We start from the raw sequence: 14,212 nt of genomic DNA on the forward strand, positions 1-14,212 counted from the left end.
ATTTAAAAGATTAGAGTTATATCCCTTTGTATAAAGTAACTTGCATGTATGCATATATGTTTGTTATTTGTGCATTTTCAGTGTTAATTATTGATTTCGAATGAAAGAAATTTTTAATCTAGACGAATTACTTTTGTTCCAATCAATGAGCCCTACAACATTTGGCTCCTGTGTGTTCGTTAGACGTTTCAACGACATCTTTCGATATAGAGCCTCACTAAAGAGATTGATCTACGACGTCACCATGGTCACATCAACCGGAAGACAAAAAAATAAAACAAGTGTGTGAAAGTTGTTTACTGTACAGGCTTTTTACTGTTCTATACGTTGTTCATGTAAAGAAATGGTGAGAATATACAATTAGGTTACACTTTATATAAATATATTACAAATATTTTGTATAAGAAAGCTATTATTTACTCAAGCGACACACTGTCCTTTGCAAAGCAGTGAGCGTAACGCTCTTTTGACTGTTGTTTATACAAATTAGATAAAATCACTGATTTGTCATTACCTCCTGATAAATTAATGGGTTGCAGAACCTAGTATATGTTAATTATTATTACAGGCATAGAAATATGCGTCATCTGTAATGGAAGTAAATAAAAATTAAAAAAAAAAATGTGGTTTGCTTGTGTTTTTAATTTATGCACATGTAATTATAAAATAAACTACATTTGTGTGCATCATTTTATACTTTTATATTATATATAGTTATACATGTAGATGGATATATATAGAGGTTGAATGAAAAACAAAGATATAATAATAAGTTGATACTTGTATTAAATGATATTTATTTATTAATCCTGTGAAATGGAAACAGATCAACCGTAAACAAAGAATAAGAACAGGTAAGCTTTTACGTTTTGATATTTAACCTGTTTTTGTATAGTTTTATACACTACCATTAAGTAACTTTAGATGAATTTACTTTAACATTTAACTCAGAAAATGAATGATTTCATAGAAACCAGTTTCGAATGACCACATACATGATTGCTTGTGTGTATAAGAGGGGGAAGAGGGGAGATTGATCAACAATTACATGTACATGCTTTTCCACAAACTATGCCAGATATGTATTTATGAGAGGCTTGCCTTACCAAAATTTACCTATGTTTTTATTTATACCATTAACATAAGTTGTATTAAAAAGGGTATAAGAAGAGTAAGGAAAACTAACTCCGTATTAGGAGATTACTTTAAGGCAATCCAAGGTGAACAGACAAACAGTATCAGTACAATGTATAATTAATCTACATAAAAAAGTTAAAAAAAGTGTGATTTTAAAAAAATGAATTCTTCTGGCAGTAAATTTTCCAGAGTAACAATTTGAAAGAGGATATATGAATACATGTTGACAATTTAGGGTTGGGGTGGGGGATGGGAGGTTTAATTATATGTTAAGGGAGACCAATCATTATTGAGCTTGTCAAATATAGATTATTAATAAAAAAAAATAATACTTCCAATATTTCACATTTTTTTTTCAAAATCATTCACATAAAAACCATCTCAAATTGAAGTTAACATCATTTAAGACAAACCCTCTAAAGTTGATTTTACTTTTCAGCAAAACACCAATCATCTGCAAGTAGTTAAAGATTTTAGTCTAATAACCACTTGGCATTAATAGAACTTGGGAAGATCACCAAATACTTACGCGAACTTGAAAACAATTTAATATGCACTATCCTACGGCAGGTTTCAAAATATAAAGATGACATATGCATAAATGTAGGGCCTAACAGTTGTCATTTGGATCAGACTTTACATACATGTATCAGCATAAGAATGGCTTCAAGTTTGGAAAAATTATGTTCTGCTCGTTTTGGCATCAGCACTAGGAAAACAAATCATAAAAATTCTTCGGCATAATCGTTCGCTTCATAATGACATAGAACTTTAGCAATATCTTGATTAAGTTAGAACTGATATCAACATAAGTAATATCGACCTATGAAGTCGAACACGATGAGTTTTTCACTTAGGTAGAACATTAAAAGACAGACGTGTGCGAGTGCGATGGTTGAGCTCAATATATCTAGAAATGTTTCTACATAAGCACTCGACGGAATACATCTGGAGGAGGAGGGACACACGTTTATACCAGAACACCTAAAATGGGATATTATGACATGTATGAAACCATATATATCAGAAAACATAGCCTCTGTATAAGGTGATGACTGTTCGAACACATGTTACTATTTGAAAGTAATCCATGTCCTAGTTGATCTGACAGTAAAAATTTTCCCAGGATAATGTTTGTGTTATCCTAGGACCATTGCTGCAACACACATTTTAAAAATACACCAGGAATTGTATTTCGCACTAATTACATATTTCGTTCATCTGAGGATTCTATTCCATCAAGATTTACAGCACGTCACCAGCTGAAAATGGGCGCTATGAGTGAACACATATATCATGCATCAAGAACACACAATGACGAAGCAATTGAACCTGATGAATTGATACAACCAAACTTATTTTCATCCCGCTTTGGTGAATAAACATACATCAACCATTTTAATGTGTTCAGATAATGGCTGCTGCATGAACAACTACTGGTTTAGATACAACTTGAGCATAAGTACATCAGTAAATTAAATATGATAACAATACTGTTAGAATTGAACAAATCAGGTCAAATGTGGCAGCTTTGGACTATCGGTTTAAAAAAAATAAATAGCAAATATATCGAACTCCGAGGAAAATAATAACCTTATTGTCCGTAAGAAAATGGCAAAATATAATGCTCAAACACATCGAACGAATGGACAACAACTATCATATTTCTGACTTGGTACAGGTATTTTCTTTGAATTCCGTCAAGAAGTTTCTATAATGCAATGTTAAATTACTAATGAACAGCCTGGTTCAACTCACAATGAACGTTGACTCACATCGTGGATAAAGGATACCATATCAGCTATGTACACTACCATTAACTGTTGAAGGAATTATCAATGCATATCTAACATTTTGCTGCACTCAAATAGCTGTGATGGAGATCGTTTTTGCAATTGCATAGACATAAAAACGAAGAAAGGGGGATAAAGATTTCTAGAGCATTGCAGATAAGCGAGATACCAACAACATTTTACAAAAAGTATGACAGAGATTTTAAACCTTGTTCAGTGTAGAATTTATAAAAAGTATCACTGAAATTTAGAATTTAGCTCAAGGCCCATACAATTCCCAAGATAGACAATTCACTTTTAAACAGCAGACAGACTGTAACGTTAAAATGTATTTAGGAAATATACAAGACTATCAAATTAATTAACATAAGCCTTGACACAATCTTGACCGTGACCAAATCAAGCCTCTGGAAAAAAAATTCTGGAGAGAAGAATACCACTACAGTGTTAGAACAAGAATATTTCAGAAACTTTGTTGGACAAGACAACATTATCCCTGGGTAACTATTTGATCAGAAGTAACCTCTGTACAAATGGTATAGATCACAAAGTATTAATTAACCAATTTAAAGCTATGAAAAATTCATAGAAGTATATGCCATGCGATAACAAATATTAAACCAGAACATGTCAATTTAGAAGAGAAACCGCAAAAAGCGAAAAAAAATGACAATGGATTTCAAAAACTTTAGTTCAATTAAAAATTTGTTCTTTCCTTATCAGTCATCAAACCTGACTGTTATAAATCAACCACGAACAAATCATGAAATGTAAAAGTCTTTGAATACAATACTGAAGAAATTAATAATCTAGCTGTAGAACCATCAAATAAGGACAAAAATGTTCCAATACTCAACAATCTACTTTTCTTCAATTTTAAAGATATGCCAAATCATATATCACTGCCAAAATAGTTGAATTTTGCAAGAGCAAACTTTAAACAGGTGCAACAACTGTTAAAATATGTATCCTGCAACATCATCAAGAAGCTCCTCACAGATTTATTAAGCGTGCAAAGAGTAATTGTTTGCGACGAAAAATATTCATTCATCCCTAGAATATTTATGGCTAGAACAAGATAAAACCGCTTATTGTTATTCATGCGTAATTACTTAGTTCACGGAAAAAGTATGTACTATGAAAATTAGAAGGCAAATTCAAGCAATTTGATTGGACGAGAAGTTGTAAGTATGTGCTAAGGTAGATGTTTCCATAATTTCTTAATGTCTGTTATGGAATTTCCCGAGACCTCGGTATCACTGCACGCAGCTGATAAAAAGGCTTACTTTCCGCTCGAATGCAAATGGTGTAACTGCAAAGGATCGTGCACAATCAAGACGTGCAAATGCAGAAAAAGTTATGGTACCGTGTGGAAGTAAATGCCATCCTTAGCGTAAATTTAAGAATACAATTCGCAATGAAAACTAACTGTGGCATCAATATTGGATTTTTATATAGCCTTTGATTATACAATTTATACATTTTCATGTTAACATCATTGTTTTGTTTTAGATAAAGTTTATTAATTTTTGAAAAAAACCTATATGGTCCAAATACTCATGTGGTCCGGCCCGTTAATAACCAAACCAGTATATATATACCCATACGCGTACGGTCGGACCATATGAGTATACGTATATGGTCATGATAATACGCGTATGGTCCAAATACTCATATGGTCCGGAACAAATATATGCTTAGTATACTTATGCATTCTTTTCACCAGGAAACAATCATTACTATAATTGAGTTATCTTTCTTTGCACATTGTGTATATTATACTTAGATAAATTGATTAAGTTATTTCAGAAACTGATTGTACTTTATAATTTCATCAGTCATTTGCATTAGTATTTTGCATTGGAGATATAGACTTATTATTGGTTTAATTATTATTTTCAGTTGTCTTTTATTAATCCAAAATTTAATTCAACTTATGAGATTGTAAAAGAAAGCTGACTGAATTTATTTTTATTTTTATCTTCTAATACTTTTATTTATTAATACTTAAAATTTCTTTTTCAGTTAGTTTAGTTACATTATACCAGATTTAATGCTCTAATTTGATTTTTCAGATCTATTGATTATTATCTAATTTGTATATACAACTGTTTCGCAAATCGCGCCTCTTTTGGGGAGATTTATACTATTCATAGTTATTCTGTTATGTTGACATACGGGTTCCCAGATATTATCTCTATGTTTATCTCGTAGACACATACCTTTGTGATGTTACCCGTCTAAATAGACATAAGTAGCGGTGAAATTGAATTTTGAGGACGACCCAAAGTGAAAGTACAGAATTTTAGTATAACTTTGAACGCTAAGAACGTCAGGGCATATAAATGAGTAATTTATGCTGAACAGCACAATATTTGACATTTGACAAATAGAAGCGTTTATAAGCTTTCCTTGCTAGGATTATTTTTACGAAACTTAAAAGTAAAAGTGATACAGTTTTATCTTCCTCTTTAATTTTATACTTGTTTAGCTTTCTATATGTTTTGAATCTGAGCGTCACTCATAAGTCTAGGCATAGATTACCTTAGCCGTATTTGGCATAACTTTTTGGAATTCAACCCTAACCCTTCAATGCTTCTCAACTTTATACTTGTTTGGTTTTCTAACTATTTTGATACAGGGAACGCTTACCCTTCCGGACCACCTGATTTCACTCCCAGTTTTTTAGTGGAGTTCGTGTTGTTTCTTTATTTTTATTTATAACTGTTGATGTAAATGTTCTTTGGTTTTGTGAGTCTTTCAATACTCCTTGGTTTTGATTGTTATTATCTTGATCTGAGTGTCACTGGTGAGTCTTAATGCTGGCGTCACACATTGGCGTATAGACCGAAGTGCACTAGACGTACATGGACAAATTGACCAAGTCCGTAAACGTTAGGTGCACACATAAGTTTGAAGTACGTCGACATACATAGGTATACGCGTGGTGAATTTTTTTCAATTTCACCTAGGTCTAGCGTTTGTCAAGCATATACCTGTTCGCTACACGCAGGTAAAACATTCGTTAAAAGCGCGTTGAAAAACGCTATAGATAAGTTTGAGACACGTTTAGATCACGTTGTATACGCCTCAAGACCGTCCGAATTTTACCAGGACTTTTACTTGGACGTATGCGGGCCGTGTTTGTAACATACGCCTGTCGTAGTTTCAGCGCTCCCGAAAATAAAACAAAACAAAACAGCACCCGTGACGTATGCAAACGTATTATGACATTCAACGAATCTTGCTCTGACATTTATATAATCGCATATGTCCTTGAATATACAAGACCAGGTATATCCAGAATTAGTACAAACAATGAAATTGAGATACAAATGGGGTATATGTCAAAGAGACAACAATTCGACCAAAGAGAAGATTACAGCCGAAGGCTACCGAAAGGTAAGTTGACATCAGCTGTGTCAACTCGGAAGCAGAAAAAAATGTATTAATTATGTTGACTACTTCAGACTATTGATGTTTGATATTTGTGTCAATATTATATTTGATAATGCTTTAGTGGATTATACTGAGTCTTTTGTAGACGAAACGCGCGTCTGGCGTATATACTAAATTTAGTCCTGGTATCTATGATGAGTTTTTTTCATTAGATAACTAATGGTTGCAGTATCAGTGCATCGCAGCATCATATATTAATATATTTCAATCGTTTTTCTTATATGTATTATGTTAAAAAGTTCGAAATGACATGGACGTCATTTTAGATGCCAGGGTACCGTAGAGATAAAATCAAAAGATACTTTGTTCATAATATTTATTCTAGAATAGTTGTTTTATTCTATATCTATGAACCGTTCATCAATTCTTCTATTATCTTATGTAATCTTAGTTTCTTGCTATGATACCACTTCTAAGTACTGTAGTTTAACTCTATTTTCTGATTCATTAGTCAGTCAGTAATATGTCAAGGTACCTTGTCTGCAAATTCATTGCGTTCAAAGTTTACCACACGTTTTGTATAACTTAAGCTTGAGAGAGAAAGTTTTTATGTCATAGAATACAACAGCCATACTTATAATATTTAAAGTGTTATATATTCTAAACACCAAATCCATATTATTCAGGTAAGTTACTGAATAATGATGACACCAGGGTTTTCGATATCACAAACAAGTCAAAACATTTACTAAATTTTATCATCGGTATAAGGACATCATTCGTAAATATAGCTTAACATGCAGACTTCTCATACGTTCAGGTATTTCACATCTAATTTTTTTATGGAAATATTCTTTATTAAGCACAAAGGTGTCAGAAACTATCAAAACCTTTGAATAGACTTATTAAGAAGGGATTTAGTTACGATTCTGTTGTCAGGTCATTAAAGATTGCATATTTTGGCGTTAATATTGATTCACTTATAGGGTCGTTGCATCGAAACTAAACACATTTATTAAAAAAAACAAGTTGTTGGCATGACACGGGTTATGTTCTTCTCATATATGTTATGATGGTATGATACTGAACCCGTAACGGGAAGGATTGTGCCTTATGTTCATAGAATGAAATCTTTCAGTCAGTTTAATTGAAGTCTGGAGCTGGTAGTCTGTTGTTATTTATGTATTATTGTCATTTTGTTTATTTTCTTTGGTTACATCTTCTGATATCGGACTCGGATTTCCCTTGAACTGAATTTAAATGTGCGTAGTGTTATGCGTTTTCTTTTCTACATTGGCTAGAGGTATAGGGGAGGGTTGAGATCTCACAAACATGTTAACCCCGCCGCATTTTTGCGCCTGACCCAAGTCAGGAGCCTCTGGCCTTTGTAAGTCTTGTATTATTTTAATTTTAGTTTCTTTGGAAATTAGTATCGCGTTCATTATCACTGAACTAGTATATATTTGTTTAGGGGCCAACTGAAGGACGCCTGTTTTTTTTTTCTATAGTCGGGTTGTTGTCTTTTTGACCTATTCTTCATTTCCATTCTCAATTTTAAAAATCAAAGTAATAAATTGATTATTCATGAATCAATGAATGGTTTGATTGAATGGGTTGTGTACTTTAATTGAACAGAATGTATCATTTAATGCCGACTTTATATATTTTTGTAGTGTCATTGAATTATAAATTTAAAATACATAAACTGTAATTGGTTGTATTCGAATTTAACTGACCCATTTTTATCGTATTTCACTGCTCTTTATCCGTTTTCAAGATAAGAGTAATATCCCTTTGTACGTTGTATTGTCTATGTAAAATATTTTGTTAATTGTGTATTTTCAGGTCATCTATTTATCTTGAATGTCATACTAGTAATCGCCTTTAATCTAGACGATTCACTTTTATTAAATAAACCAACCAAATAACGAATATGTTACATATAAATGAATGTTGTAATTTTATTATGAACTAAATTGTTAAGGAGTAAAAAAGTCCTGCTCAGTATGAAAATAACTTAATCATCATGTTCATATAAAAGTCATAAATTAAAACAAAACTACAAAAATCTGTCATCATGATTCGTCGACAAAATTCTTAAAAAAATCGAACAAATATTAATATATATACATGTATATAAAATGAACAGTTACATTTTTCACTTGGAACAGGGGCAGAACTAAATCAGTAGATTAGATTTTGCACATGATATATCATTCTAATGTGGTTTTAAAGTTATTATGTTTGTTACAGAGTCTAGGATTTAGCCATGACTGATCCAATTGAAATAAGGCAGAATGGAGTTCAGCCTGTTGACGAAAAAACAGGTTTGTATAGATAATTGCGATTCTACCAATTTCTTGACCTTGTCTTTAGTCATTCCGAACAATTTAATTAAACATGAGAACCTCGGAGGATAGAACCGCTAATTTTTGAAATACTAAGGCTTTTCTAACTCCGAAATATATGCTGATACATCCCGTCAGTGTGTTTGTATTGTCTTTTGTTTTATCTGGTGTGTTTTGTATATGCGACTTTTTGTGTTTTTTTCGATCTTATAACGTGACTCTGTACTTAAAAAGATCCCGTCATAATGTTATTGTTCTATTATATGTCATTATGTGATAGTTCTATTGAAAATTAGAAAATACTTTGAACGACAAAATGATTTAAATAGCACAATGGTATTAACCATTTGTGGATTCTTAAAAGTTCCAAAGAACTTCTAAACAATTTTAAATCGCGGTCTATTTCTGATATTAATTCTTACATATTTTTGTTTTTTATCCCTGTATGCCAACTTTTTCAATGTGAAATTAAAAAAATGATTTGAATAAACATTAAACGACAAAATTTCTTCCTATGTGACATATACATTCTCTGACGTCAGACATGCGAAGCAATGAATGCGTTTTTAATTTGATAGACGCTTTTGTGCTTTTTGTAAAATTGTTTGTTTTAAGATTGTAACACAGTGAAAACTGCTATACCCATATTAAGACTATGTTATCTATTATTTCTGTTTTGATCACGCATCGTTGTAAATATAACGGAATTTGATGAGACTGTCGAACAAGTGAGAGGTTACGCGCTATAAAACCATGTTCTATCCACCATTTTCCACATTTGATAATACATATACCAAGTCAGAAATATGACAGTTGTTGTCCATTCGTTTCATGTGCTTTATCATTTGATGTTGCCATGTGATTATGGACTTTCCGATTGAATTTTGCTCGCAGTTCAGTATTTTTGTGATTTTACTTTTTACCTTAGCTGTATTTGGCAAAACTTTTAGGAATTTAGGTCCTCAATGCTCTTCAACTTCGTACTTTGTTTGGCATTTTAACTTTTTTGGATTCGAGCGTCACTGATGAGTCTTTTGTAGACGAAATACGCGAAAGTAGTACATATTAAAAACATAAACAGTTCCTTCTCATTGCTCTTTTTTTACCAGTAGATGATTTGTTTTGGAAGTTCAAGTATCAAATGAAATCCTGTGGACTTGTGATCACCATAAAACCCTTGTTGTAAATTTCTTGTAGTCAGTACTTCGATATTGACATGCATACCAATTATATTTTTATAAATTTCCTGTTACAAAACTTAGATTTTTTCACAGAACTAAAGAGTTTCTTATCTAAAGAATATATTTCTGTAGTCTATTTGGCAGAACTTTTTTTAAGATATTGGGTCTTCAATGCTTTTAAACTTGTACTAGTTTCGCATTATAACTATTTTGATCTGAGCGTCACTGGTGAATCTTATGTAGACGAAACGCGCGTTTGGCGTTTAAATTATAATGATTATCCTGTTACCTTTGATAACTATTGACATGAAATAACTGCCACTTTATTTCAACTTAAGACAAAGTAGCTATTAATGTTTGAAATTGTAGATTTTTTAAAATACAGAAAGCAATGGGCTATAAATTAGTGGTATTATACCTAAAGAGCATGTAATGCTAACCTAGATCAACATGTTTCTCAAGTAATGTAAGACTTTCACGAAAGACAGTTGTACCTGATTATGAAATAACAACTTTTAAGTACACTGGTGTAAATGTTTATTCACAGTGCAGAGCAAAGATAAGAAATAACTAGAAAAAAATGCTACTTAGAATGATATGACTTAATTTGAAAGTATTTTTTAAAAACTCTATTATTGATAGAAAAATATGTGGGATGAGTAACAAGTATGTTGGTAGACAAAATATCGTTAATAATTGTTATATTCAAATAATCGAAAAAGTATAACAAAAATATCGAAGTCCAAGGTTATTTTAAAAAAACAAAGGGCAGTCCTTTTTAAATATAACATTAGTAAAAATGTAACTTTTTTACAAATTAGTCGAGTCACAATGTGGTATAATAAAATGAAATACCAAATTGTAAAAAAGGAAATATGTCGATAAAAAAAAAAACAACATTCGGGAACCCATTGAAAAATAGAGGGTTTTCCATATATATATATAAAAAAAATGGAACTTTGTTCCACTTCTCATATATAACCGATAGTTTTCCCAACCTACTCACATATTATCAAACTATAAAGGTGACATTTTCAAGCGGCACGTCCTATCACTTTGTATGAAGTCCCCCTCCCTCTCGATGTAAACATGCATCAACAACATACAACACAACTGTTTAAAAATACCAAACAATCATATCAATATATCTAACAAAGACGCATACAGAAAATGTGTAAAACATAGTTTATTTGAATTAAACAATGACATCAACACAAAGTATTTGTTGTTGGTCTCATATACTATATACTTTAGAGATAAGGTTAATATTAAGCAAATACAAATACAAATAAGAAAAAAAAAACCACTGTAAAAACGCTTTGGGTATGAATCATGATATGGCAAGCCGTTTTACTATTCATTCAAATTATATCTAAGATATCGAATAAACCTCATACTATATCTTATATTTAGTTTATAAGACATCTCATTTCTGTAAACGATATATTTAATACACTATTTAAGATATCTTATTTGCTATACGAGATCTTTGTTAAACCATATGAGATATCTTATAAACTGTTTGAGATAGCTTGTAATCTGTATGATATATTTTATAAAAAGAGAGGGACGAAAGATACCAAAGGGACAGTCAAACTAATAAATCTAAAACAAACTGACAACGCCAAGCCTAAAATAACAAAAAAACAAACAGAAAAACAATAGTACACAGGACACAACATAGAAAACTAAAGAATAAACAACACGAACCCCACCAAAAACTAGGGGTGATCTCAGGTGATTCGGAAGGGTAAGCAGATCCTGCTCAACATGTGGAACCCGTCGTGTTGCTTATCAAAAGTAAAAAACACAAAAATACTGAACTCCGGGGAAATTTCATAAAGGAAAATCAAAAATCAAAAGTCAAAATCGAATGTCCAAACACATCAAACGAATGGATAACAAATGTCATATTCCTGACTTGGTACAGGCATTTTCTAATGTAGAAAATGGTGGATTAAACCAGGTTTTATAGCTAGCTTAACCTCTCACTTGTATGACAGTTGCGTACAAAATGTCAAAAATAGGGTACAGCAGTCAATATTATGTTATCGTCTTAATATCACTACAAAAACAACAAATGTAACGAAGAAACCAAAAAGGCATACATCAAATTTAACATACTCATTTTGTTTTTCTTATAAAGTAAAGTCTACCCGTAAAGGACAGAAGGTTTTCAGTACTGGTGTGAAATTGCGCGTTTGAAATTCGCACAGGTAGACATAAAAAATAATTTTGTCGTTCAACGTATGACGGCATACATAAATGCAGATTCACGTAAAGTAGATATAACAAAAACAGACTAAACATAAAGTAATGATAATAAATAAAATAATAGCGTGGTTCAAAGTATGACGGAATACATAAGTACAGTTTCACGTCAAATGTATATCATAAAAACAGACTGAACAGAAAAAGTAGTATAATTGAATAAAATAGTTTTGTCATTCATAGTATGTCAAGGTCAATAAGTAAAAGTAATATTAATTAATGAAATAATTTTGTCGTTCAAAGTATGATGATTTACATAACCACAGAGTCACTTTAAAAGAATATCTCAAAAAACTGACTTAACAGTACAAGTAATATTAATAAAGACAAATAAAAGAATACTATAACACGTTATTAAGATGATAACCAACGTCAGTACGCAAAATCTATAAATTCAAGACCATCTTGTATTATTTGTGAAGTTGGTACGGAATATTTATCAATAAGTTCTGGGTATCTTCCGATGAACTTTTTTAGAAAAAGGACGAGACGTTCTATGACATACCCCTGATTCATCAACTTTCTGCTCAGACACTGGTGACGTTTTACAAAGTCTGAGTAGGCGCTGCAAGCTCTTTAATACCCAATAAGTTGGGAAATGTATATTCCATATACAGGTGAAGTTGGTATATTACTTCTAAGGTGGTGATAATTTCAAAATTAAAATCGTCTTGTTTGTCATAGATTCTGGTACTGACATGACTGTGTATGTCAAATTCGAATTATAAGTCTAAAAATGAGGCGGAGGAAGCCGTGTCTGTGGTCTCTTTGATTTCTAGTTCTGGTGGGTATATTAATGGAACCCAATCAGAAAAGTTCGGATTGTTGATGGAAAGAACATCATCAATATATCTGAAAGTAAAATTAAATAACCTGGCTTCTTTGATCTTCTTGTTTTTGACAAGTGTCTGAAGGAACTCCGATTCATATGAAAATAAGAAGAGGCGGACAGTTCGTTCCCATAGGAATGTCGACAATTTGTTGAAAAAGTCTACCTCCAAATTCAACTAATATGTTGTCAATCAGAAACCCCAGCATACTGATTACTTGCTCCTCTGTGTAGTATGTTTTACCCTTTTGTTCCTTATTAACAAAATATGCCTTATGGTATCCCAAAGTGATAAATTTATAGCGTATTATACCATTTTTATGATGAAAAGCATTGTGGATTATTTCTGTTAGACGGTTTTTCAATTTTACATGGGGAATGGTAGTATTCAAGTTTGAAGAATCAAAAGTTTTAATAGAACTAATTTCAGAAAAAGACCGAGATTTAAAATTATCCAGAAGTTCTTTAGAGTTTTTAAGAATCCACAAACTGTTAATACCACTACGCGAGTAAACAGTTTCACAGCATATCTGAAGACCCTCTTTAATTGCGGACAGAATTTTAGTCAATCTAATGGACAATTCTTTAGTAGAACAAACAGTTGAGCCGGCAATGTATCGCTGTTTGTACGGAATTTTGTGAAGTTAAGGTATCCAATACAAACAAGGTAAGATATCCGATTTGTTGTGATTACAAATCCGGTAAATGGTCCGAGAACACAATTATTTCGTAGTGCATTTCTTTTAGAACATAAATGTAAATAAAAAAAGTCCCACCTGCGCTTTCTCAAAGAAACTTTTACAGTGTGTTGTACTACTTTTGGGACAAATTATATCAAAAGTATAGAAAACTTCATCGGCTCTAACTCAAAATATGGACAATTGTATGTTTCGGGCGTCTTGAAATCTTTTGACAGCTTCCGAAGTGCTAATTTTAAACTTTTTTCAGCCGGACCAAATCACTACTTTCCTTATAAAATTCTGGACCCACATTTTTTACAGTGTAAGTTCACCCCCCTACATGCAATTTGAGGCATTAAACATGGAGAAATAAATTTGGAAGGGGTAAACAAATTAATGGCAAGTAACCCACTGTCAACACTTGGGTTTATATTTGTGAACAACGAGAATCAAGGGAGACAATGGTGGTCTCGGACCAAATAGTCTTATTCGGTAGGTTACATTCATGAAAGGGAATGTGATTGTAGTTACGACGTAAGGAACATATCCGATATCATTTGTGAAACGGTTATTC

At 31.9% G+C, this 14,212-nt stretch overlaps 1 protein-coding gene across 1 annotated transcript in view; it reads left to right on the forward strand.

The window, feature by feature from the left end:
- Positions 1 to 252: 252 nt before the first annotated feature.
- Positions 253 to 14,212, forward strand: part of LOC134685981 (uncharacterized) — a 46,246-nt gene continuing 32,286 nt past the window's right edge. Inside the window, exons 1-2 of the mRNA XM_063545694.1 lie at positions 253 to 346; positions 8,583 to 8,656. Of these exons, the coding sequence (XP_063401764.1) occupies positions 8,599 to 8,656 (58 nt within the window). The 5' untranslated portion in view covers positions 253 to 346; positions 8,583 to 8,598. The remainder of the gene's footprint in view (positions 347 to 8,582; positions 8,657 to 14,212) is intronic.

This window comes from Mytilus trossulus, chromosome 10, assembly GCF_036588685.1.
Source record: "Mytilus trossulus isolate FHL-02 chromosome 10, PNRI_Mtr1.1.1.hap1, whole genome shotgun sequence".
NCBI lineage: Eukaryota > Metazoa > Mollusca > Bivalvia > Mytilida > Mytilidae > Mytilus > Mytilus trossulus.